Raw genomic sequence first — 27,384 nt, 5'->3', positions numbered from 1 at the left:
ACCTGCCGCCTGGATCCACCGGGCCGTGCTGCGTTCAGGGACTCACCTTCCGCCTGGATCCACCGGGCCGTGCTGCGTTCAGGGACTCACCTTCCGCCTGGATCCACCGGGCCGTGCTGCGTTCAGGGACTCACCTGCCGCCTGGATCCACTGGGCCGTGCTGCGTTCAGGGACTCACCTTCCGCCTGGATCCACCGGGCCGTGCTGCGTTCAGGGACTCACCTGCCGCCTGGATCCACTGGGCCGTGCTGCGTTCAGGGACACTCACCTGCCGCCTGGATCCACCGGGCCGTGCTGCGTTCAGGGACTCACCTGCCGCCTGGATCCACCGGGCCGTGCTGCGTTCAGGGACACGTGCTGCGTTCAGGGACTCTCACCTGCCGCCTGGATCCACCGGGCCGTGCTGCGTTCAGGGACACTCACCTGCCGCCTGGATCCACCGGGCCGTGCTGCGTTCAGGGACTCTCACCTGCCGCCTGGATCCACCGGGCCGTGCTGCGTTCAGGGACTCACCTGCCGCCTGGATCCACCGGGCCGTGCTGCGTTCAGGGACACGTGCTGCGTTCAGGGACTCACCTGCCGCCTGGATCCACCGGGCCGTGCTGCGTTCAGGGACTCACCTGCCGCCTGGATCCACCGGGCCGTGCTGCGTTCAGGGACTCACCTGCCGCCTGGATCCACCGGGCCGTGCTGCGTTCAGGGACACGTGCTGCGTTCAGGGACACTCACCTGCCGCCTGGATCCACCGGGCCGTGCTGCGTTCAGGGACTCTCACCTGCCGCCTGGATCCACCGGGCCGTGCTGCGTTCAGGGACACTCACCTGCCGCCTGGATCCACCGGGCCGTGCTGCGTTCAGGGACCAGCTCGGGCGTCTGGCGGACGATGCGTTTGAGCGCCGCCGCCGCGTCCAGCACGCCCTGCTCGTCGCTCTCCAGGGGGGCGGAGCCTGGAGACCTGGTCAGCGCCTCCACCAATCGGCTGACTTTGGTGGCGAGTCCGCAGCGTCGGTACACGCCCTCCACCTTCAGCCCTGGGGGGGGGGGGGGGGGGAGTGGTTACCATGGTGACGGGGGCGGGGCTTCTACTGGTTTCACAGGAATGCAAGTATTGAGAGCAGGAACCAAATATACTTATATAACAATATTAAAGAATAAATCTTATATTAAAGTTCTGTTGATCATCAAATCTTCAAAGAGAAACAAGTTGAAAAATATTTGGAGAAAAATTTCTAAAAATTGGGGAAACAATTTGGAAAGTTTGGGGGAAAAAACGTGGAATGAACTTAAATAACTTGGGTGAAATTCTGAAAAAATATTTTAAAAAAATTCAAATTGAGGAAAAACACGTCGAAAAATTGGGGAAAAAAACTGAAAAAATTGGGGAAATTTAGGTAAAAATGTGGAAATCTATGGAAACTTTGGGAAATGTATTAATCTACATGTCCTCTGCATTTGACCCATCCTTCGCTGCCACTGGGGATTCACCTATTGTGCATGTTTTTAGTGGTGGGGGAAGCCGGAGTACCCGGAGGAACCTGAAGCAGACATGAGGAGAACATGCACCTCCTCACAGAAAGGCGGGAATCGAACCCGGGACCGTCTCGCTGTGCAGCACGGGGGCTTAAGACCCGCACCAACCCGACCCGCTGTCATTTAAACCCGCCCCCAGGAGGTGATGTCATGGGGTCAGTGGTTGCCGCGGCGACCGTTACCGTGGTTCGTGATGTGGGAGATGCAGCGCTCGATGGGGGCGGGGACTCGGCCCTTCAGGGACTTCACCGGGTACAGCCCTCCTCCTCCTCCGCTCTGATTGGCCCTCGGGGACGACCCTGGGATCTGATAGGGCGATGGGAAGGGCACAGCGCTGGGATTGGTCTGCTGGGCGTTGAGGGCGGAGTTCAGGTGACCGAACCAGGAAGTGCAGCTGCTTTCATCTTCGAATCGGAACGAGACGCTCCTGAAACCGACCAATGAGAGAGAAGAACATCATGCAGAGGCGGGACCATAATCCTGTGTAAACAAATGGGTTCAAAACATTCAGACTGTTGTGATGCTCGTGAGAAGATGTTCCAAAGTCACCCTGGTCTTCATCTTTGATTCATGTCCTCTTTGGGACATGAAGGACAGAAGCTCTGAGGTAAGACGGGTCGTCCCATTTAGACACTTCAAAACCAGCAATAGGGCCTTAAAGTGGTCCTGTGGTTCACTGGAGCCAGAGCAGGAGGCCAGGTTTCTTTCTTATCCCATGGTCTGGGTGAATCCTGGACTCTGATTGGCTGGTGCATTATTTTGGTATAACCGCACACGTAGTCCGGTAGTTAAATCACTGGGATGTCACTCCGCTGTGGCGTCGCCATAGCAACGCCTGACACAGCTGAATCAGATAAAGGCGTAATTATGGGATGGATTTAGTGTTTGCTAAATGTTTGTAGAGGAGAGTGAGCAGCTAGGTTAGCTACTGTTAATAACATATGAGCTTTACATTTCTATTGGAAACGGTTAAGGCTATTCATCATTTTCAGGCGTACATAAAATGATCCTGCATTGAAGCATCTTTGTCTGGATTAGTAAAGTCAAACATGTTAGTTTGAGTTGGGGGGGCCCAGGTGTGAGCGACTCCACCGCAGCTGTTTCCATAAACAGTTGAGCTGGTTGAGCTAGCTAGCTTTAGCTTCAGGTTAAACCTTGTAAAAGGTAAATAAGTGGTGCCCACGAGTGCCGCATATCGGTGTTTCCTTCCAGGGAAAAGTGTTTCCGGGTTAGTCCTGTTGTGTTGTGATTCTGTGCTGATGTTGTGTCGTTGAGCCTGACTGAGATCCTCGTAATAGCTGCGGAGAATGACTCGCTCTGAGACCAGCCTTCAGTGACCGGCTAATAACCCACACAAAATAGTCCCGTAGTCTGGCAGATTTAGTGACTTTAGTCAATGAAAAACACATTTATTATAAATGTTAGGTTTGTGGGACCCTGGTATAAGCGGATTAAACAACGAGGAGCCGCGTTAGACGTTATAATGCAGGAGGAACAACACTGTGTCGGGCGTTAGAACCGTCTAACGCGGCTCCGAGGTGTTTAGTCCTTACTTATAACAGTTACAGTCGTCACACTGGCAGGAGAGGAGGGCCTGGCCCACACGCTCCACATCAGGGTGTGGTGATCTGGTAAACGCCGAAACTCTCGAGCTGCTGATCCAACATGACCTGTCAATAACCAGACCCTCTGACTGCTCGTGTTAGAGCTGCCTCAGAGGGTCTGAAGCAGAACAATCACAAACATTACAAACCACTGGCTCCAAAGGTTTAGGTCTGCACATCTGGACATCTGCACATCTGGACATCTGGACACCATCGAAAACAATGAAGGGCCTAAAAATGAGCCTTGGGGGGACACAGAGGAGGGACTGACCTGTCTCTGGTGTCGAGGGTCACAGTGCTCTCAGACGGATCCATCTCTGAAAATAATAAGAAAAACGTTTGGATTATTGCCTTTTAGCCTGAAGGGGGCGCTATACATAACCGCTTAGCCTGTTCACCGTAACATTTACCTTTCAACGGTTTATTCACGTGTTTAAGACTGTTTCCACCTATTCATGTTCAACACCTGTCTGACCACACCCTCCCAGTGCATTGTGGGCGTGGTCTTACCGTGACGTGTGGGCGTGGTCTTACCGTGGTGTGTGATTGGACAGCCCTGTGGGCGTGGTCTTACCGTGGCGTGTGATTGACAGTCGTGTGGGCGTGGTCTTACCGTGGCGTGTGATTGGACAGTCGTGTGGGCGTGGTCTTACCGTGGCGTGTGATTGGACAGCCGTGTGGGCGTGGTCTTACCGTGGCGTGTGATTGGACAGCCGTGTGGGCGTGGTCTTACCGTGGCGTGTGATTGGACAGTCGTGTGGGCGTGGTCTTACCGTGGCGTGTGATTGGACAGCCGTGTGGGCGTGGTCTTACCGTGGCGTGTGATTGGACAGTCGTGTGGGCGTGGTCTTACCGTGGCATGTGGGCGTGGTCTTACCGTGGCATGTGGGCGTGGTCTCACCGTGGCGTGTGATTGGACAGTTGTGTGGGCGTGGTCTTACCGTGGCGTGTGATTGGACAGCTGTGTGGGCGTGGTCTTACCGTGGCGTGTGATTGGACAGTTGTGTGGGCGAGGTCTTACCGTGGCGTGTGATTGGACAGCTGTGTGGGCGTGGTCTTACCGTGGCGTGTGATTGGACAGTTGTGTGGGCGAGGTCTTACCGTGGCGTGTGATTGGACAGTTGTGTGGGCGTGGTCTTACCGTGGCGTGTGATTGGACAGCTGTGTGGGCGTGGTCTTACCGTGGCGTGTGATTGGACAGTTGTGTGGGCGAGGTCTTACCGTGGCGTGTGATTGGACAGCTGTGTGGGCGTGGTCTTACCGTGGCGTGTGATTGGACAGTTGTGTGGGCGTGGTCTTACCGTGGCGTGTGATTGGACAGTTGTGTGGGCGTGGTCTTACCGTGGCGTGTGATTGGACAGCTGTGTGGGCGTGGTCTCACCGTGGCGTGTGATTGGACAGCTGTGTGGGCGTGGTCTTACCGTGGCGTGTGATTGGACAGTTGTGTGGGCGTGGTCTTACCGTGGCGTGTGATTGGACAGTTGTGTGGGCGTGGTCTTACCGTGGCGTGTGATTGGACAGTTGTGTGGGCGTGGTCTTACTGTGGCGTGTGATTGGACAGTTGTGTGGGCGTGGTCTTACCGTGGCGTGTGATTGGACAGCCGTGTGGGCGTGGTCTTACCGTGGCGTGTGATTGGACAGCCGTGTGGGCGTGGTCTTACCGTGGCGTGTGATTGGACAGCCGTGTGGGCGTGGTCTTACCGTGGCGTGTGATTGGACAGTTGTGTGGGCGTGGTCTCACCGTGGCGTGTGATTGGACAGCCGTGTGGGCGTGGTCTTACCGTGGCGTGTGATTGGGTGCAGATGGACACACTTCTGTTTTTGGTAGAGACTGACTCCGCCCGCCCACAGCAGGATCCAGGCGTCTGATTGGCTGCTACTTACGCCCATCTCCACCACACAGCCCCTGCTGACGGCAGAGGCCCCGCCCACAACCTCCTCTGGCACACCTGAGGGCAGGATCACCTGAGGACCAATCAGATTCACCAGATTCAGCATCAGCCTGCTCCATGTGTTTTCTCTATAGCCGTTAGCATCAGCCTGCTCAATGTGTTTTCCTATAGCCGTTAGCATTAGCCTGCTCCATGTGTTTTCTCTATAGCCGTTAGCATCAGCCTGCTCAATGTGTTTTCTCTATAGCCGTTAGCATCAGCCTGCTCAATGTGTTTTCTCTATAGCCGTTAGCATTAGCTTGCTCAATGTGTTTTCCCTATAGCCGTTAGCATCAGCCTGCTCAATGTGTTTTCTCTATAGCCGTTAGCATCAGCCTGCTCAATGTGTTTTCTCTATAGCCGTTAGCATCAGCCTGCTCAATGTGTTTTCCCTATAGCCGTTAGCATCAGCCTGCTCAATGTGTTTTCTCTATAGCCGTTAGCATTAGCCTGCTCAATGTGTTTTCTCTATAGCCGTTAGCATTAGCCTGCTCAATGTGTTTTCTCTATAGCCGTTAGCATTAGCCTGCTCAATGTGTTTTCTCTATAGCCGTTAGCATCAGCCTGCTCAATGTGTTTTCTCTATAGCCGTTAGCATTAGCCTGCTCAATGTGTTTTCTCTATAGCCGTTAGCATTAGCCTGCTCAATGTGTTTTCCCTCTAGCCGTTAGCATCAGCCTGCTCAATGTGTTTTCTCTATAGCCGTTAGCATCAGCCTGCTCAATGTGTTTTCTCTATAGCCGTTAGCATCAGCCTGCTCAATGTGTTTTCTCTATAGCCGTTAGCATCAGCCTGCTCAATGTGTTTTCTCTATAGCCGTTAGCATCAGCCTGCTCAATGTGTTTTCTCTATAGCCGTTAGCATCAGCCTGCTCAATGTGTTTTCTCTATAGCCGTTAGCATCAGCCTGCTCAATGTGTTTTCCCTATAGCCGTTAGCATCAGCCTGCTCAATGTGTTTTCTCTATAGCCGTTAGCATCAGCCTGCTCAATGTGTTTTCTCTATAGCCGTTAGCATTAGCCTGCTCAATGTGTTTTCCCTCTAGCCGCTAGCATCAGCCTGCTCAATGTGTTTTCTCTATAGCCGTTAGCATCAGCCTGCTCAATGTGTTTTCCCTATAGCCGTTAGCATCAGCCTGCTCAATGTGTTTTCTCTATAGCCGTTAGCATCAGCCTGCTCAATGTGTTTTCTCTATAGCCGTTAGCATTAGCCTGCTCAATGTGTTTTCTCTATAGCCGTTAGCATCAGCCTGCTCAATGTGTTTTCCCTATAGCCGTTAGCATCAGCCTGCTCAATGTGTTTTCTCTATAGCCGTTAGCATCAGCCTGCTCAATGTGTTTTCTCTATAGCCGTTAGCATCAGCCTGCTCAATGTGTTTTCCCTATAGCCGTTAGCATCAGCCTGCTCAATGTGTTTTCTCTATAGCCGTTAGCATCAGCCTGCTCAATGTGTTTTCTCTATAGCCGTTAGCATTAGCCTGCTCAATGTGTTTTCTCTATAGCCGTTAGCATTAGCCTGCTCAATGTGTTTTCCCTCTAGCCGTTAGCATCAGCCTGCTCAATGTGTTTTCTCTATAGCCGTTAGCATCAGCCTGCTCAATGTGTTTTCTCTATAGCCGTTAGCATCAGCCTGCTCAATGTGTTTTCTCTATAGCCGTTAGCATCAGCCTGCTCAATGTGTTTTCTCTATAGCCGTTAGCATCAGCCTGCTCAATGTGTTTTCTCTATAGCCGTTAGCATCAGCCTGCTCAATGTGTTTTCCCTATAGCCGTTAGCATCAGCCTGCTCAATGTGTTTTCTCTATAGCCGTTAGCATCAGCCTGCTCAATGTGTTTTCTCTATAGCCGTTAGCATCAGCCTGCTCAATGTGTTTTCCCTATAGCCGTTAGCATCAGCCTGCTCAATGTGTTTTCCCTATAGCCGTTAGCATCAGCCTGCTCAATGTGTTTTCCCTATAGCCGTTAGCATCAGCCTGCTCAATGTGTTTTCCCTATAGCCGTTAGCATCAGCCTGCTCAATGTGTTTTCCCTATAGCCGTTAGCATCAGCCTGCTCAATGTGTTTTCTCTATAGCCGTTAGCATCAGCCTGCTCAATGTGTTTTCTCTATAGCCGTTAGCATTAGCTTGCTCAATGTGTTTTCCCTATAGCCGTTAGCATCAGCCTGCTCAATGTGTTTTCTCTATAGCCGCTAGCATCAGCCTGCTCAATGTGTTTTCTCTATAGCCGTTAGCATTAGCCTGCTCAATGTGTTTTCTCTATAGCCGTTAGCATCAGCCTGCTCAATGTGTTTTCTCTATAGCCGTTAGCATTAGCCTGCTCAACGTGTTTTCCCTCTAGCCGTTAGCATCAGCCTGCTCAATGTGTTTTCCCTATAGCCGTTAGCATCAGCCTGCTCAATGTGTTTTCCCTATAGCCGTTAGCATCAGCCTGCTCAATGTGTTTTCTCTATAGCCGTTAGCATCAGCCTGCTCAATGTGTTTTCTCTATAGCCGTTAGCATCAGCCTGCTCAATGTGTTTTCCCTATAGCCGTTAGCATCAGCCTGCTCAATGTGTTTTCCCTATAGCCGTTAGCATCAACCTGCTCAATGTGTTTTCCCTATAGCCGTTAGCATCAGCCTGCTCAATGTGTTTTCCCTATAGCCGTTAGCATCAGCCTGCTCAATGTGTTTTCTCTATAGCCGTTAGCATCAGCCTGCTCAATGTGTTTTCCCTATAGCCGTTAGCATTAGCCTGCTCAATGTGTTTTCTCTATAGCCGTTAGCATCAGCCTGCTCAATGTGTTTTCTCTATAGCCGTTAGCATTAGCCTGCTCAATGTGTTTTCTCTATAGCCGTTAGCATCAGCCTGCTCAATGTGTTTTCTCTATAGCCGTTAGTATCAGCCTGCTCAATGTGTTTTCCCTATAGCCGTTAGCATCAGCCTGCTCAATGTGTTTTCCATATAGCCGTTAGCATTAGCCTGCTCAATGTGTTTTCCCTATAGCCGTTAGCATTAGCCTGCTCAATGTGTTTTCCCTATAGCCGTTAGCATCAGCCTGCTCAATGTGTTTTCTCTATAGCCGTTAGCATCAGCCTGCTCAATGTGTTTTCTCTATAGCCGTTAGCATTAGCCTGCTCAATGTGTTTTCCCTATAGCCGTTAGCATCAGCCTGCTCAATGTGTTTTCTCTATAGCCGTTAGCATCAGCCTGCTCAATGTGTTTCCCATATAGCCGTTAGCATTAGCCTGCTCAATGTGTTTTCCCTATAGCCGTTAGCATCAGCCTGCTCAATGTGTTTTCTCTATAGCCGTTAGCATCAGCCTGCTCAATGTGTTTTCTCTATAGCCGTTAGCATTAGCCTGCTCAATGTGTTTTCTCTATAGCCGTTAGCATCAGCCTGCTCAATGTGTTTTCTCTATAGCCGTTAGCATTAGCCTGCTCAATTTGTTTTCTCTATAGCCGTTAGCATTAGCCTGCTCAATGTGTTTTCCCTATAGCCGTTAGCATCAGCCTGCTCAATGTGTTTTCTCTATAGCCGTTAGCATCAGCCTGCTCAATGTGTTTTCTCTATAGCCGTTAGCATCAGCCTGCTCAATTTCTGTGATTTAAATGGGCACATCAAGGAAACTAACACGGCCCAAACGAGTGTCAAAGGTACTGGTTTAGTCCTGGTTTAGTCCTGGTTTAGTCCTGGTTTAGACCTGGTTTAGTCCTGGTTTAGTCCTGGTTTAGTCCTGGTTTAGCCCTGGTTTAGCCCTGGTTTAGTCTTGGTTTAGTCCTGGTTTAGTCCTGATTTAGTCCTGGTTTAGTCCTGGTTTAGTCCTGATTTAGTCCTGGTTTAGCCCTGGTTTAGTCCTGGTTTAGTCCTGGTTTAGTCCTGGTTTAGTCTTGGTTTAGCCCTGGTTTAGTCCTGGTTTAGTCCTGGTTTAGCCCTGGTTTAGTCCTGGTTTAGTTCTGGTTTAGTCCTGGTTTAGTCCTGGTTTAGTCCTGGTTTAGCCCTGGTTTAGTCCTGGTTTAGTCCTGGTTTAGCCCTGGTTTAGTCCTGGTTTAGTCCTGGTTTAGTCCTGGTTTAGTCCTGGTTTAGCCCTGGTTTAGTCCTGGTTTAGTCCTGGTTTAGACCTGGTTTAGTCCTGGTTTAGTCCTGGTTTAGTCCTGGTTTAGTCCTGGTTTAGCCCTGGTTTAGTCCTGGTTTAGTCCTGGTTTAGACCTGGTTTAGTCCTGGTTTAGTCCTGGTTTAGTCCTGGTTTAGTCCTGGTTTAGTCCTGGTTTAGCCCTGGTTTAGTCCTGGTTTAGTCCTGGTTTAGTCCTGGTTTAGTCCTGGTTTAGTCCTGGTTTAGCCCTGGTTTAGCCCTGGTTTAGTCCTGGTTTAGTCCTGGTTTAGTCCTGGTTTAGACCTGGTTTAGTCCTGGGTTAGTCCTGGTTTAGTCCTGGTTTAGCCCTGGTTTAGTCCTGGTTTAGCCCTGGTTTAGTCCTGGTTTAGTCCTAGTTTAGCCCTGGTTTAGTCCTAGTTTAGCCCTGGTTTAGTCCTGGTTTAGCCCTGGTTTAGTCCTGGTTTAGTCCTGGTTTAGTCCTGGTTTAGCCCTGGTTTAGTCCTGGTTTAGTCCTGGTTTAGCCCTGGTTTAGTCCTGGTTTAGTCCTGGTTTAGTCCTGGTTTAGCCCTGGTTTAGCCCTGGTTTAGTCCTGGTTTAGTCCTGGTTTAGCCCTGGTTTAGTCCTGGTTTAGACCTGGTTTAGTCCTGGTTTAGTCCTGGTTTAGTCCTAGTTTAGCCCTGGTTTAGTCCTGGTTTAGCCCTGGTTTAGTCCTGGTTTAGTCCTGGTTTAGTCCTGGTTTAGCCCTGGTTTAGTCCTGGTTTAGTCCTGGTTTAGCCCTGGTTTAGTCCTGGTTTAGTCCTGGTTTAGTCCTGGTTTAGCCCTGGTTTAGCCCTGGTTTAGTCCTGGTTTAGTCCTGGTTTAGCCCTGGTTTAGTGCTGGTTTAGACCTGGTTTAGTCCTGGTTTAGTCTTGGTTTAGTCCTGGTTTAGTCCTGGTTTAGTCCTGGTTTAGCCCTGGTTTAGTCCTGGTTTAGTCCTGGTTTAGTCCTGGTTTAGCCCTAGTTTAGACCTGGTTTAGTCCTGGTTTAGCCCTGGTTTAGTCCTGGTTTAGTCCTGGTTTAGTCCTGGTTTAGTCCTGGTTTAGTCCTGGTTTAGTCCTGGTTTAGCCCTGGTTTAGTCCTGGTTTAGCCCTGGTTTAGTCCTGGTTTAGCCCTGGTCTAGTCCTGGTTTAGCCCTGGTCTAGTCCTGGTTTAGCCCTGGTTTAGTCCTGGTTTAGACCTGGTTTAGTCCTGGTTTAGTCCTGGTTTAGACCTGGTTTAGCCCTGGTTTAGTCCTGGTTTAGACCTGGTTTAGTCCTGGTTTAGTCCTGGTTTAGCCCTAGTTTAGTCCTGGTTTAGCCCTGGTTTAGTCCTGGTTTAGACCTGGTTTAGACCTGGTTTAGCCCTGGTTTAGTCCTGGTTTAGACCTGGTTTAGTCCTGGTTTAGTCCTGGTTTAGTCCTGGTTTAGTCCTGGTTTAGTCCTGGTTTAGACCTGGTTTAGTCCTGGTTTAGACCTGGTTTAGTCCTGGTTTAGTCCTGGTTTAGACCTGGTTTAGTCCTGGTTTAGACCTGGTTTAGTCCTGGTTTAGTCCTGGTTTAGCCCTGGTTTAGTCCTGGTTTAGCCCTGGTTTAGCCCTGGTTTAGTCCTGGTTTAGACCTGGTTTAGCCCTGGTTTAGTCCTGGTTTAGACCTGGTTTAGTCCTGGTTTAGTCCTGGTTTAGTCCTGGTTTAGTCCTGGTTTAGCCCTAGTTTAGTCCTGGTTTAGCCCTAGTTTAGTCCTGGTTTAGTCCTGGTTAAGTCCTGGTTTAGCCCTAGTTTAGTCCTGGTTTAGTCCTAGTTTAGCCCTGGTTTAGTCCTGGTTTAGCCCTGGTTTAGTCCTGGTTTAGTCCTGGTTTAGTCCTGGTTTAGCCCTGGTTTAGTCCTGGTTTAGTCCTGGTTTAGCCCTGGTTTAGTCCTGGTTTAGTCCTGGTTTAGCCCTGGTTTAGTGCTGGTTTAGACCTGGTTTAGTCCTGGTTTAGTCTTGGTTTAGTCCTGGTTTAGTCCTGGTTTAGTCCTGGTTTAGCCCTGGTTTAGTCCTGGTTTAGTCCTGGTTTAGACCTGGTTTAGTCCTGGTTTAGACCTGGTTTAGACCTGGTTTAGTCCTGGTTTAGCCCTAGTTTAGTCCTGGTTTAGCCCTGGTTTAGTCCTGGTTTAGACCTGGTTTAGTCCTGGTTTAGTCCTGGTTTAGACCTGGTTTAGCCCTGGTTTAGTCCTGGTTTAGACCTGGTTTAGTCCTGGTTTAGTCCTGGTTTAGTCCTGGTTTAGTCCTGGTTTAGTCCTGGTTTAGACCTGGTTTAGTCCTGGTTTAGACCTGGTTTAGTCCTGGTTTAGTCCTGGTTTAGACCTGGTTTAGTCCTGGTTTAGACCTGGTTTAGTCCTGGTTTAGTCCTGGTTTAGCCCTGGTTTAGTCCTGGTTTAGCCCTGGTTTAGCCCTGGTTTAGTCCTGGTTTAGACCTGGTTTAGCCCTGGTTTAGTCCTGGTTTAGACCTGGTTTAGTCCTGGTTTAGTCCTGGTTTAGTCCTGGTTTAGTCCTGGTTTAGCCCTAGTTTAGTCCTGGTTTAGCCCTAGTTTAGTCCTGGTTTAGTCCTGGTTAAGTCCTGGTTTAGCCCTAGTTTAGTCCTGGTTTAGTCCTAGTTTAGCCCTGGTTTAGTCCTGGTTTAGCCCTGGTTTAGTCCTGGTTTAGTCCTGGTTTAGTCCTGGTTTAGCCCTGGTTTAGTCCTGGTTTAGTCCTGGTTTAGCCCTGGTTTAGTCCTGGTTTAGTCCTGGTTTAGCCCTGGTTTAGTGCTGGTTTAGACCTGGTTTAGTCCTGGTTTAGTCTTGGTTTAGTCCTGGTTTAGTCCTGGTTTAGTCCTGGTTTAGCCCTGGTTTAGTCCTGGTTTAGTCCTGGTTTAGCCCTGGTTTAGTCCTGGTTTAGCCCTGGTCTAGTCCTGGTTTAGCCCTGGTCTAGTCCTGGTTTAGCCCTAGTTTAGTCCTGGTTTAGTCCTGGTTTAGTCCTGGTTTAGCCCTGGTTTAGTCCTGGTTTAGCCCTGGTTTAGTCCTGGTTTAGCCCTGGTCTAGTCCTGGTTTAGCCCTGGTCTAGTCCTGGTTTAGCCCTAGTTTAGTCCTGGTTTAGTCCTGGTTTAGCCCTGGTTTAGTCCTGGTTTAGCCCTGGTTTAGTCCTGGTTTAGCCCTGGTCTAGTCCTGGTTTAGCCCTGGTTTAGTCCTGGTTTAGACCTGGTTTAGTCCTGGTTTAGTCCTGGTTTAGTCCTAGTTTAGCCCTGGTTTAGTCCTGGTTTAGCCCTGGTTTAGTCCTGGTTTAGTCCTGGTTTAGTCCTGGTTTAGCCCTGGTTTAGTCCTGGTTTAGTCCTGGTTTAGTCCTGGTTTAGTCCTGGTTTAGTGCTGGTTTAGACCTGGTTTAGTGCTGGTTTAGACCTGGTTTAGTCCTGGTTTAGTCTTGGTTTAGTCCTGGTTTAGTCCTGGTTTAGTCCTGGTTTAGCCCTGGTTTAGTCCTGGTTTAGTCCTGGTTTAGTCCTGGTTTAGTCCTGGTTTAGTGCTGGTTTAGACCTGGTTTAGTCCTGGTTTAGTCCTGGTTTAGTCCTGGTTTAGTGCTGGTTTAGACCTGGTTTAGTCCTGGTTTAGTCTTGGTTTAGTCCTGGTTTAGTCCTGGTTTAGTCCTGGTTTAGCCCTGGTTTAGTCCTGGTTTAGTCCTGGTTTAGTCCTGGTTTAGCCCTAGTTTAGACCTGGTTTAGTCCTGGTTTAGCCCTGGTTTAGTCCTGGTTTAGCCCTGGTTTAGTCCTGGTTTAGTCCTGGTTTAGTCCTGGTTTAGTCCTGGTTTAGTCCTGGTTTAGCCCTGGTTTAGCCCTGGTTTAGTCCTGGTTTAGTCTTGGTTTAGTCCTGGTTTAGCCCTGGTTTGGTCCTGGTTTAGCCCTGGTTTAGTCCTGGTTTAGTCTTGGTTTAGTCCTGGTTTAGCTGGGTTAGTCCTGGTTTAGTCCTGGTTTAGCCCTGGTTTAGTCCTGGTTTAGTCCTGGTTTAGTCCTGGTTTAGTCCTGGTTTAGTCCTGGTTTAGTCCTGGTTTAGTCCTGGTTTAGCTGGGTTAGTCCTGGTTTAGCCCTGGTTTAGCCCTGGTTTAGCCCTAGTTTAGTCCTGGTTTAGTCCTGGTTTAGTCCTGGTTTAGTCCTGGTTTAGCTGGGTTAGTTAGCTAGCGTTTACCTTGAGAATGTGCTGGAAATGCGTGAGCAGATCTTCCTCGGTGTCGGCTGCACAGATCAGAGCTCCACTGAGCGTCAGGAGCTGGAACTGAGGACTGTCTCTGCAACAAACCACAGGACACAGTTAGTTAGTTAGCTAGTTGGTTGGTTGGTTGGTTAGTTAGTTAATTCGTTAGTTAGTAGTAGATAGTTGCCCCTTCTGCAGTTTTTCCTATAGCCGCTAGCATTAGCCTGCTCAATGTGTTTTCCTATAGCCGTATGGTTATAGGTCATCACGTTACAGTATGGTTAGCTAGTTAGTGAGTTGGTTGGTTAGTTTGTTAGTTAATTCGTTAGTTGGTCTGAAAGTTACCCGTTTTGCAGACACACGGCGTGCACTTCCTTCAGATCCATCACGTCACATGCCGCTGAGTCGTTCTCTAGTGAAAACAGGAAGCGGTCGTCCTCGAGTTTCCCGTGAAGCTCCTCCTCCTCACCTGCACAGGTAAATCAGCCGGTCAGGTCTGAGCCAATCAGGAGGCGGCATCGTGAGAAACGTTACCTGACGGCGCGGAGTCTTTGGTCTCATTGGCCATGGTTGGATGTGGGGGTGGAACCTCTGCAAAATAAACAGGTGTTTTTGATTTAGCATCTGGGTTAGCGTTAGCGTATTTGGTCCTGGTTAGCATCAGGGTTAGCGTTATTTGGTCTTGGTTAGCATCAGGGTTAGCATTATTTGGTCCTGGTTAGCATCAGGGTTAGCGTTTTTTGGTCCTGGTTAGCATCATGGTTAGTGTTAGCCTGGTTAGCATCAGGGTTAGCGTAATTTGGTTCTGGTTAGCATCAGGGTTAGCGTAATTTGGTCCTGGTTAGCATCAGGGTTAGCGTTATTTGGTCCTGGTTAGCATCGGGGTTAGCGTAATTTGGTCCTGGTTAGCATCAGGGTTAGCGTAATTTGGTCCTGGTTAGCATCAGGGTTAGCGTTATTTGGTCCTGGTTAGCATCATGGCTAGCGTTAGCCTGGTTAGCATCAGGGTTAGCGTAATTTGGTCCTGGTTAGCATCATGGCTAGTGTTAGCCTGGTTAGCATCAGGGTTAGCAGTATTTGGTCCTGGTTAGCATCAGGGTTAGCGTTATTTGGTCCTGGTTAGCATCATGGCTAGCGTTAGCCTGGTTAGCATTATGGCTAGAGTTAGCAGTATTTGGTCCTGGTTAGCATCAGGGTTAGCGTTATTTGGTCCTGGTTAGCATCAGGGTTAGCGTTATTTGGTCATTGTTAGCCTCAGGGTTAGCGTTATTTGGTCCTGGTTAGCATCATGGCTAGCGTTAGCCTGGTTAGCATCAGGGTTAGCGTTATTTGGTCCTGGTTAGCATCTGGGTTAGCGTTATTTGGTCATTGTTAGCCTCAGGGTTAGCGTTATTTGGTCCTGGTTAGCATCCGGGCTAGCGTTATTTGGTCCCGGTTAGCATCACGGTTAGCGGTGTTTGGTCCTGGTTAGCATCAGGGTTAGCGTAATTTGGTCCTGGTTAACATCATGGCTAGCCTTAGCAGTATTTTGGTCCTGGTTAGCATCCGTGTTAGCGTTATGTGGTCCTGGTTAGCATCCAATCCAATCAATCCAATCCACTTTATTTATATAGCACATTTAAACAACAAAACGTTTCCAAAGTGCTGCACATGCAACAAAATCAATAAAACCAAAACAATGCAAATGAGCTCTACCGCTATGAGTGTAAAACAATAGATATAAATAAAACAGGTTAAAAGAATAAATATAAATAAAAACACATTAAAAACTATAAATAAGAATAAAACTCAATAAAAAAAAATAAAAAAAATATATAAAAATAAATAAAAAGACACAGAGGACCACACAACTTACGCGGTGCTAAAAGCCAGAGAATAAAAGTGAGTCTTAAGACGAGATTTAAAACACTCCAGGGTGGGGGCCGTACGGACGTGAAGGGGCAGAGCGTTGCACAGCTTAGGGCCGACAACGGCGAACGCTCTGTCCCCTCTGGTTTTTCGGTTCGTCTTCGGAACAACGAGCTGGAGCTGGCCCTCAGACCTCAAAGCGCGTGGGGGGCGGTAAATTTGGATGAGGTCTGTGATGTACTGCGGGGCCAGTCCATTTAGAGCTTTAAAAACAAACAACAAAATTTTAAAATCAATTCTAAAATGAACAGGGAGCCAGTGCAAAGACGCGAGGATTGGGGTGATATGTTCACGCTTTTTGGTCCCTGTTAAAAGTCGTGCCGCGGAGTTCTGGACTAACTGCAATCGGGAAAGTGCTTTATGGCTGATGCCCGAGTAAAGTGCGTTGCAGTAGTCCAGACGGCTTGAAATAAAAGCGTGCACGACTTGCTCAAAAAGATTAAAAGATAAAAACGGCTTAACTTTGGATAAAAGACGAAGATGATAAAAACCCGATTTTAAAACGCCATTGATCTGTTTATCAAATTTAAAATCACTGTCTAGGATGACGCCAAGGCTGGTGACTTTGGGACGCAAATAATTTTGTAGAGATCCCAAGTCCGTGAGGGTAGATCCAAATGTTATGATTTCTGTTTTCCCCTCATTCAGTTTTAAAAAAATTCTGGGCTAGCCAAGCCTTGACGTCACCTAGACAGTCGAGCAGGGGTGTCAGGGGGCTGTGGTCATTCTTGGTAATGGCTGTGGTCATTCTTGGTAATGGGCATGTAAATTTGACAGTCATCTGCGTAAAGGTGGTAAGACATGCCATGCTTCTTAAAAATCTCTCCAAGTGGGAGGAGGTAAAGAGCAAAAAGAATGGGTCCCAGGATAGATCCCTGGGGGACTCCACAGTGAAGCGGGGCAGAAGATGAAGTGGAGTCCCCCAGCCTGACGGAGAATGACCTAAACCACTCCAACGCGGTCCCCCTGACACCCACACGATCTCTTAGGCGATCTAAAAGAACTGTGTGGTCGACTGTGTCAAAAGCAGCCGTCAGGTCTAAAAGCACTAAAATGGCAGAGCCTCCAGAATCAGTCATTAAAAACAGGTCATTAAAAACCTTTAAAAGTGCAGATTCAGTACTGTGCAAAGCTTTGTAGCCTGACTGATATCGGTCTAAAGTGCCATTTTCATCTAAAAAAGGTTGCAACTGTGCAAAAACGCATTTCTCTAAGATTTTCGATACCAGGGGTAGTTTGGAGATTGGGCGATAATTTGCCAGATTTGCAGGGTCGAGGCTAGGCTTTTTAATCAAAGGCTCAACAACAGCTGTCGTACAAAAGGAGGGGACAATGCCAGAAGCTAAGCTGCTGTTGATGATGTCCCTAACAGAAGAGCCAATGGTGTCCCAAACCTCTTTAAAAAAGCGAGGAGGGACCGGGTCTGTGTTTTAACAATCCCGGTGAGCACAGACAATGACACAGACTCAAACTGACAAAAAACAGCTGAGCATTGAGTGGATACAGAACTCCACAATGAAGAGGGACATATGTTGGCCCTAATAGCAGCAACCTTGTTATTAAAAAAGGAGAGGAATTTTTCACAAGTTTCACTTGTCATCTCCAATGAAGTGGACGGACTCGGATTAAAAACAGAACCAATCGTTTTAAAAAGAACTCGAGGCTTACCGACATTATTCAAAATCAAGTTTGAGAAATACTGAGTTTTTTCAGCTTTAACAACACTTTGATAATTTCTCCAGCATTCTCTAAGAATCTGGTGCGAAACCTCCAAATGATCCTTCTTCCACCTTCGCTCCGCCCTCCGACACTCACGCCGAGCTGTGCGCGTAGTGTCATTGAGCCACGGCTCCTGCTTAGGTTTAGGACATAAGGCTTTGAGGGGTGCAACACTGTCCAGGACTTCAGAGCAGGTGGAAATAAAAGAGTTCATCAATTGCTCCGTGTCCATAAATGCAGCGGAGTTTAGATGATCCACAGGCGATTCAGTAAAAAGAGGAGAAAAAGCAGCGGCTGTGTCAGGCTTAATAACACGGCCATAGCGCACGCAAGACGGCTTCACCTCCAAGTCCAACATAAAATCAAACATGACAGGGCTGTGGTCAGAGAACACAGCATCCCCAACAACGACATTGTGAACAGGAAAACCACAAGACAACACGATGTCTAGCGTGTGCCCGTGCACTTGCGTTGGGCCAGTGACATGTTGCGTCAGATTAAAAGCTTCCACCAAGTCCAAAAACTCTCTGGCCATGGGCTTAGAAGGGCAACATACATGCACATTAAAATCTCCGACAATTAAAACCCTGTCATAACGCGTGAGCACACAAGAAACAAATTCATAAAAGTCTCTAATAAAATCCTTGTTGTGCTTCGGTGGTCTGTAAATGACAGCGCACAGTACTGGGTTAGCCTGTCGCAGCTCAAAACAGCTCAGTTCAAATGAAGAGAAAGACCACTCAGAGACCACTTTGTGATAAACGCAGTTCTTTAAAACAGTAGCTATACCTCCGCCACGACCAGTGGTTCTCGGTGCGTTGATAAAAGTACAGTCTGGAGGTAATAACTCTGAGAAAGCAGCAGACTCACCGGTGCTGATCCAAGTCTCTGTTAAAAACAGTACATCCAAAGCGCGCGATGTAAAGAAGTCCTGGAGGATGAAAGTTTTATTCACCACAGACCTCGCGTTCACGAGTGCACACCTCGTGGAAGCTGAAGTAGCCGCCTGAGCTGCCCGGCTCAGCGGCCTGAGGTTAGCCGGGGACACACCGCCAGAAACACGGAAAGAAGAGCGGCGAGGGCGCAGCGCGCAGAAATCCTCCCGTTGTCCGGTAATGGGCACCAGCCAAGCACCAACTGGAGCGAGTGTGCGTCGCGAGACATAGCGGTGAAAACAGTCTCTGTAATCCCGTGGAAGATCCGAGGACCACACCGCAGTGGGAGAAAGAGCCAACCAGGCTTTCAGCTTCACGAGCCGGCCGGATCGGACCCCTCGGCGTTTACGCTTCCTGGGCAACGGCGCATTCACCCTACGGAGGTGCTCAGGCAGGTCGGCCAGGTAGAATGAACCTGACTTGTTGTTTGCATCACGAATAGTACATGATTGCACCGTTTCTTTTATTTTTAGCAATTCTTGACGATTATACACCAGCAGTGAGTCGATGGTCCTTGTGACAGATGTTAAAATCAGCATAAAACAAATAAAAGTGAGCAGAGCCAAGCGGCGCACCAGACACACCGGCGCCATCTTGCATCCTGCAAGATCAGGGTTAGTGTTATTTGGTCCTGGTTAGCATCAGGGTTAGCGTTATTTGGTCCTGGTTAGCATCAGGGTTAGCGTTATTTGGTCCTGTTTAGCATCAGGGTTAGCTTTATTTGGTCCTGGTTAGCATCATGGCTGGCGTTAGCAGTATTTGGTCCTGGTTAGCGTCAGGGTTAGCGTAATTTGGTCCTGGTTAGCATCATGGCTAGCGTTAGCAGTATTTGGTCCTGGTTAGCATCAGGGTTAGCGTTTTTTGGTCCTGGTTAGCATCAGGGTTAGTGTTATTTGGTCCTGGTTAGCATCAGGGTTAGTGTTATTTGGTCCTGGTTAGCATCAGGGTTAGCGTAATTTGGTCCTGGTTAGCATCAAGGTTAGCGTTATTTGGTCCTGGTTAGCATCAGGGTTAGCGTTATTTGGTCCTGGTTAGCATCATGGCTAGCGTTAGCAGTATTTGGTCCTGGTTAGCATCAGGGTTAGCGTTATTTGGTCCTGGTTAGCATCAGGGTTAGCGTTATTTGGTCCTGGTTAGCATCAGGGTTGGCGTTATTTGGTCCTGGTTAGCATCTGGGTTAGCGTTATTTGGTCCTGGTTAGCATCAGGGTTAGTGTTATTTGGTCCTGGTTAGCATTAGCGTTAGCTTTGGGACAGACCTGTGAACTCGTTCAGCCGCAGAAGCTCCACCTGCAGTGTTTGCCCCGCCCTCTCAGCCAGCTGGATGGGGGCGGGACTCAGCAGGTCAGTCTGGATCACCTGAGGGTCAGAGGTCAGGGTCAGATTCAGGGGTTGGGGTGAAAGGTCACAAATGAACAGACCTTTGCTCCGGAGCAGATCAGCAACAGCGCCTCCTCCAGGTCATCACTGCACACGACCTCCCGGAGCCTCTACAGGAGACGCAATGTAAACATAAAATAAATACTTCAGAGTACACAACGTATATACTACACAAATACTACAGAGGACACAACATACATACTACACAAATACTACAGAGGACACAACATACATACTACACAAATACTACAGAGGACACAACATACTTACTACACAAATACTACAGAGTACACAACGTATATACTACACAAATACTACAGAGGACACAACATATATACTGCACAAGTACTACAGAGGAAACAACATATATACTACACAAATACTACAGAGGACACAACATATATACTACTCAAATACTACAGACGACACAACATATATACTACACAAATACTACAGAGGACACAACATATATACTACACAAATACTACAGAGGACACAACATATATACTACACACATACTACATAGGACACAACATACATACTACACAAATACTACAGAAGACACAACATACATACTACACAAATACTACAGAGGACACAACATACATACTACACATATACTACAGAGGACACAACATATATACTAAACAAATACTACAGAGGACACAACATACATACTACACAAATACTACAGAGGACACAACATATATACTACACAAATACTACAGAGGACACAACATATATACTACACACATACTACATAGGACACAACATACATACTACACAAATACTACAGAAGACACAACATACATACTACACAAATACTACAGAGGACACAACATACATACTACACATATACTACAGAGGACACAACATATATACTACACAAATACTACAGAGGACACAACATATATACTACTCAAATACTACAGACGACACAACATATATACTACACAAATACTACAGAGGACACAACATATATACTACACAAATACTACAGAGGACACAACATATATACTACACACATACTACATAGGACACAACATACATACTACACAAATACTACAGAGGACACAACATACATACTACACAAATACTACAGAAGACACAACATACATACTACACAAATACTACAGAGGACACAACATACATACTACACATATACTACAGAGGACACAACATATATACTGCACATATACTACAGAGGACACAACATATATACTGCACAAATACTACAGAGGACACAACATACATACTACACAAATACTACTGAGGACACAACATATATACTACACAAATACTACAGAGGACACAACATACATACTACACAAATACTACAGAGGACACAACATATATACTACACATATACTACAGACGACACAACATACATACTACACAAAAACTACAGAGGACACAACATATATACTACTCAAATACTACAGAGGACACAACATATATACTGCACAAATACTACAGAGGACACAGCATATATACTACTCAAATACTACAGAGGACACAACATACATACTACACAAATACTACTGAGGACACAACATATATACTACACAAATACTACAGAGGACACACCATACATACTACACAAATACTACAGAGGACACACCATACATACTACACAAATACTACAGAGGAAACAACATACATACTACACAAATACTACAGAGGACACACCATATATACTGCACAAATACTACAGAGGACACAACATATATACTACACAAATACTACAGAGGACACACCATATATACTGCACAAATACTACAGAGGACACAACATATATACTACACAAATACTACAGAGGACACAACATATATACTACACAAATACTACAGAGGACACAACATATATATTACACAAGCACTACAGAGGACACAACATACATGCTACACAAATACTACAGAGGACACAACATATATACTACACAAGCACTACAGAGGACACAACATACATGCTACACAAATACTACAGAGGACACACCATATATACTACACAAAAACTACAGAGGACACAACATACATACTACACAAATACTACAGAGGACACAACATATATACTACACAAATACTACAGGGGACACAACATATATACTACACAAATACTACAGGGGACACAACATATATACTACACAAGTACTACAGAGGAAACAACATATATACTACACAAGTACTACAGAGGACACACCATATATACTACACAAATACTACAGAGGACACACCATACATACTACACAAATACTACAGAGGACACAACATATATACTACACAAATACTACAGGGGACACAACATATATACTACACAAATACTACAGAGGACACAACATACATACTACACAAATACTACAGAGGACACAACATACATACTACACAAATACTACAGAGGACACAAAGTATATACTAGGACACAGCACAGATACTTCAGAGGACACAGCACAGATACTTCAGAGGACACAGCACAGATACCTCAGAGTACACAGCACAGATACCTCAGAGTACACAGCACAGATACTTCAGAGTACACAGCACAGACACTTCAGAGTACACAGCACAGATACTTCAGAGTACACAGCACAGATACTTCAGAGTACACAGCACAGACACTTCAGAGTACACAGCACAGATACCTCAGAGTACACAGCACAGACACTTCAGAGTACACAGCACAGATACTTCAGAGTACACAGCACAGATACTTCAGAGTACACAGCACAGATACTTCAGAGTACACAGCACAGACACTTCAGAGTACACAGCACAGATACTTCAGAGTACACAGCACAGATACTTCAGAGTACACAGCACAGATACCTCAGAGTACACAGCACAGATACTTCAGAGTACACAGCACAGATACCTCAGAGTACACAGCACAGATACTTCAGAGTACAGGACAGAGTAAGCACCTGGTCCATGAGGTCCTGGCTGGACGACAGTGCGTGCAGACGTCTGTAGCGCCCCCTGCCGTATTTGTCCTGGATGAACTTTGAGCGCTCTTCGTCTGACGAATCAGGGCTCAGCTGTTCCATCGCCGGGACAACAGGAGCCCAGATCTGATTGGCCGCTCGGTTGCCGTAAGACACGAACAGCTGGAGTCACATGACACAAAATTATGATCGGGAAAATATCGGGGGATGTTTTTCTTCTCTCTCATTTTCACCCCACATTTTCCAGTTTGTCATCTTTGTCTCAATTTTCTCACACTTTATTCACATTAGGGATAATATCAGGATAATATCAAGATAATATCAGGATAATATCAGGATAATGTCAGGATAATGTCAGGATAATATCAGAATAATGTCAGGATAATATCATGATAATGTCAGGATAATATCAGGATAATGTCAGGATAATATCAGGATAATGTCAGGATAGTCAGGATAATATCAGGATAATGTCAGGATAATATCATGATAATGTCATGATAATGTCAGGATAATGTCAGGATAATGTCAGGATAATATCAGGATAATATCAGGATAATGTCAGGATGATGTCATGATAATGTCAGGATAGTTAGGATAATATCAGGATAATGTCAGGATAATATCATGATAATGTCATGATAATGTCAGGATAATGTCAGGATAATGTCAGGATAATATCAGGATAATATCAGGATAATGTCAGGATAATGTCAGGATAATGTCAGGATAATGTCATGATAATGTCATGATAATATCAGGATAATATCAGGATAATATCAGGATAATGTCAGGATAATATCAGGATAATATCAGGATAATATCAGGATAATATCAGGATAATGTCATGATATTATCAGGATAATGTCAGGATAATATCAGGATAATATCATGATAATGTCATGATAATATCAGGATAATGTCAGGATAATATCATGATAATGTCAGGATAATATCATGATAATATCAGGATAATATCACGATAATATCAGGATAATGTCAGGATAATATCAGGATAATATCAGGATAATATCAGGATAATATCACGATAATATCAGGATAATGTCATGATAATGTCATGATAATATCAGGATAATATCAGGATAATGTCAGGATAATGTCATGATAATATCAGGATAATATCAGGATAATATCAGGAAAATATCAGGATAATATCAGGATAATATCAGGATAATATCATGATAATGTCAGGATAATGTCATGATAATATCATGATATTATCATGATAATATCATGATAATATCATGATAATGTCAGGATAATGTCAGGATAATGTCAGGATAATATCATGATAATATCATGATAATATCATGATAATGTCAGGATAATGTCAGGATAATATCATGATAATATCAGGATAATATCAGGATAATATCAGGATAATATCAGGATAATATCAGGATAATGTCATGATAATGTCAGGATAATATCAGGATAATATCAGGATAATGTCATGATAATATCAGGATAATGTCAGGATAATATCAGGATAATATCAGGATAATGTCAGGATAATATCATGATAATATCAGGATAATATCAGGATAATATCATGATAATATCAGGATAATATCAGGATAATATCATGATAATATCAGGATAATGTCATGATAATGTCAGGATAATATCAGGATAATGTCAGGATAATGTCAGGATAATATCAGGATAATATCATGATAATGTCAGGATAATATCATGATAATATCAGGATAATATCAGGATAATATCAGGATAATGTCAGGATAATGTCAGGATAATGTCAGGATAATGTCATGATAATGTCATGATAATATCAGGATAATATCAGGATAATATCAGGATAATGTCAGGATAATATCAGGATAATGTCAGGATAATATCAGGATAATGTCAGGATAATATCAGGATAATGTCAGGATAATATCAGGATAATATCAGGATAATATCATGATAATATCAGGATAATATCAGGATAATATCAGGATAATATCAGGATAATATCATGATAATGTCAGGATAATGTCATGATAATATCAGGATAATATCAGGATAATGTCAGGATAATATCAGGATAATATCAGGATAATATCAGGATAATATCAGGATAATGTCATGATAATATCAGGATAATATCAGGATAATATCAGGATAATATCATGATAATGTCAGGATAATGTCATGATAATATCATGATAATATCAGGATAATATCATGATAATATCAGGATAATATCAGGATAATATCAGGATAATATCATGATAATGTCAGGATAATGTCAGGATAATGTCAGGATAATATCAGGATAATATCAGGATAATATCAGGATAATATCAGGATAATATCAGGATATTGTCAGGATAATATCAGGATAGTATCAGGATAGTCAGGATAAGGATAACTGTGGAGATAATGGGTATCTGACCTGGATCAGCGCCTCGCTCCACACTTTGTTGTCCATGGTCAGACTCTTGATCTTTGTCATGTTTCTCAGAGACCTGTGGACTCCTGTAACACAGATGTGACATAATCCTCACGCCCAGGACAGATGTGACACGTGTGACATCATCCTCATGTGACACGTGTGACATCATCCTCATGTGACACGTGTGACATAATCCTCACGCCCAGAGGAAGGCGGCGTCTTACCTGCACAGGTTTGGCACAGCACCAGCAGCAGGTTGACCGACGCCCACTCAGGGTTAGCGGCGCCGCAGTCCGCACACAGTTTGGTGCTGGGATTCTTGTCCCACACTCGCAGCGCCACCTTGCTGCTGCCGAGGGAACTGCTGATGCCGGAGGAGAGAGTGTCCATCCAGACGGGCAGCTCTTTGGACGAATCCAGGGAGAGGCTGACGAGGACGGAGAGAAATAACAGCTTCACTTAATGCTTAATCCATTCATATCATCATAACGTCACAAAGATTTATTTTGTGAATGTGTGTTTATTTTGTGACATAGTGTTTGTAGATAATGTGCATCCTACACGTGGATACCAGACATGTCAGTTTGAATGAATAAGCGTGGGAAAGACCAGACGCAGTAATGTTGGAGTCACTTCCTGGATAAATCTCAGAGTAAACATCAGACAGAGTTTGGGCTGTTTGACTCTGAGTTACACCAGGAGCACCACCTCGTGACCTCATCAGGTGGTGGAAGGTAAGAGCACCACCTCGTGACCTCATCAGGTGGTGGAAGGTAAGAGCACCACCTCGTGACCTCATCAGGTGGTGGAAGGTAAGACACCACCTCATGACATCATCAGGTGGTGGAAGGTAAGACACCACCTCGTGACCTCATCAGGTGGTGAAGGTAAGACACCACCTCGTGACCTCATCAGGTGGAAGGTAAGACACCACCTCGTGACCTCATCAGGTGGAAGGTAAGACACCACCTCATGACCTCATCAGGTGGTGGAAGCTAAGACACCACCTCGTGACCTCAACAGGTGGTGGAAGGTAAGACACCACCTCGTGACCTCATCAGGTGGAAGGTAAGACACCACCTCGTGACCTCATCAGGTGGTAGAAGGTAAGACACCACCTCGTGACCTCATCAGGTGGTGGAAGCTAAGACACCACCTCGTGACCTCATCAGGTGGTGAAGGTAAGACACCACCTCGTGACCTCATCAGGTGGTAGAAGGTAAGACACCACCTCGTGACCTCATCAGGTGGTGGAAGCTAAGACACCACCTCATGACCTCATCAGGTGGTGGAAGCTAAGACACCACCTCGTGACCTCAACAGGTGGTGGAAGGTAAGACACCACCTCGTGACCTCATCAGGTGGTGGAAGGTAAGATACCACCTCGTGACCTCATCAGGTGGTGGAAGGTAAGACACCACCTCGTGACCTCATCAGGTGGTGGAAGGTAAGAGCACCACCTCATGACATCATCAGGTGGTGGAAGGTAAGAGCACCACCTCGTGACCTCATCAGGTGGTGGAAGGTAAGACACCACCTCGTGACCTCATCAGGTGGTGGAAGGTAAGACACCACCTCGTGACCTCATCAGGTGGTGAAGGTAAGACACCACCTCATGACCTCATCAGGTGGTGAAGGTAAGACACCACCTCGTGACATCATCAGGTGGTGGAAGGTAAGACACCACCTCGTGACATCATCAGGTGGTGGAAGGTAAGACACCACCTCGTGACCTCATCAGGTGGTGGAAGGTAAGAGCACCACCTCGTGACCTCATCAGGTGGTGGAAGGTAAGAGCACCACCTCGTGACCTCATCAGGTGGTGGAAGGTAAGACACCACCTCGTGACCTCATCAGGTGGTGAAGCTAAGAGCACCACCTCGTGACCTCATCAGGTGGTGGAAGGTAAGACACAACCTCGTGACATCATCAGGTGGTGGAAGCTAAGAGCACCACCTCGTGACCTCATCAGGTGGTGGAAGGTAAGACACCACCTCGTGACATCATCAGGTGGTAGAAGGTAAGACACCACCTCGTGACTTCATCAGGTGGTGGAAGGTAAGACACCACCTCGTGACCTCATCAGGTGGTAGAAGGTAAGACACCACCTCGTGACATCATCAGGTGGTGGAAGCTAAGACACCACCTCGTGACATCATCAGGTGGTGAAGGTAAGACACCACCTCGTGACCTCATCAGGTGGTGGAAGGTAAGACACCACCTCGTGACATCATCAGGTGGTGGAAGCTAAGACACCACCTCGTGACATCATCAGGTGGTGAAGGTAAGACACCACCTCGTGACCTCATCAGGTGGTGGAAGGTAAGACACCACCTCGTGACCTCATCAGGTGGTAGAAGGTAAGACACCACCTCGTGACATCATCAGGTGGTGGAAGCTAAGACACCACCTCGTGACATCATCAGGTGGTGAAGGTAAGACACCACCTCGTGACCTCATCAGGTGGTGGAAGGTAAGACACCACCTCGTGACATCATCAGGTGGTGGAAGCTAAGACACCACCTCGTGACATCATCAGGTGGTGAAGGTAAGACACCACCTCGTGACCTCATCAGGTGGTGGAAGGTAAGACACCACCTCGTGACATCATCAGGTGGTGGAAGGTAAGACACCACCTCGTGACCTCATCAGGTGGTGGAAGGTAAGACACCACCTCGTGACATCATCAGGTGGTGAAGCTAAGAGCACCACCTCGTGACCTCATCAGGTGCACCCTC

General features: G+C 46.5%; 1 protein-coding gene across 1 annotated transcript in view; it reads right to left on the bottom strand.

Moving 5' to 3' along the window:
• Positions 1 to 27,384, bottom strand: part of LOC306982603 (arf-GAP with Rho-GAP domain, ANK repeat and PH domain-containing protein 1) — a gene marked incomplete at its 5' end in the record, with an annotated part of 50,717 nt that overhangs the window by 6,351 nt on the left and 16,982 nt on the right. Inside the window, 12 exons of the mRNA XM_079583071.1 lie at positions 822 to 1,031; positions 1,713 to 1,957; positions 3,406 to 3,451; positions 4,916 to 5,099; positions 13,340 to 13,439; positions 13,691 to 13,814; positions 13,880 to 13,936; positions 19,166 to 19,265; positions 19,328 to 19,396; positions 22,204 to 22,386; positions 24,647 to 24,729; positions 24,871 to 25,073. Coding sequence (XP_079439197.1) covers positions 822 to 1,031; positions 1,713 to 1,957; positions 3,406 to 3,451; positions 4,916 to 5,099; positions 13,340 to 13,439; positions 13,691 to 13,814; positions 13,880 to 13,936; positions 19,166 to 19,265; positions 19,328 to 19,396; positions 22,204 to 22,386; positions 24,647 to 24,729; positions 24,871 to 25,073 — 1,604 coding nt within the window. The remainder of the gene's footprint in view (positions 1 to 821; positions 1,032 to 1,712; positions 1,958 to 3,405; positions 3,452 to 4,915; positions 5,100 to 13,339; positions 13,440 to 13,690; positions 13,815 to 13,879; positions 13,937 to 19,165; positions 19,266 to 19,327; positions 19,397 to 22,203; positions 22,387 to 24,646; positions 24,730 to 24,870; positions 25,074 to 27,384) is intronic.

This window comes from Gobius niger (genome assembly GCF_951799975.1).
Source record: "Gobius niger genome assembly, contig: SCAFFOLD_31, whole genome shotgun sequence".
Classification (NCBI taxonomy): Eukaryota; Metazoa; Chordata; class Actinopteri; order Gobiiformes; family Gobiidae; genus Gobius; species Gobius niger.
The sequence above is the reverse complement of the archived record's forward strand: the minus strand, read 5'-3'. Positions and strand labels throughout refer to the sequence as shown.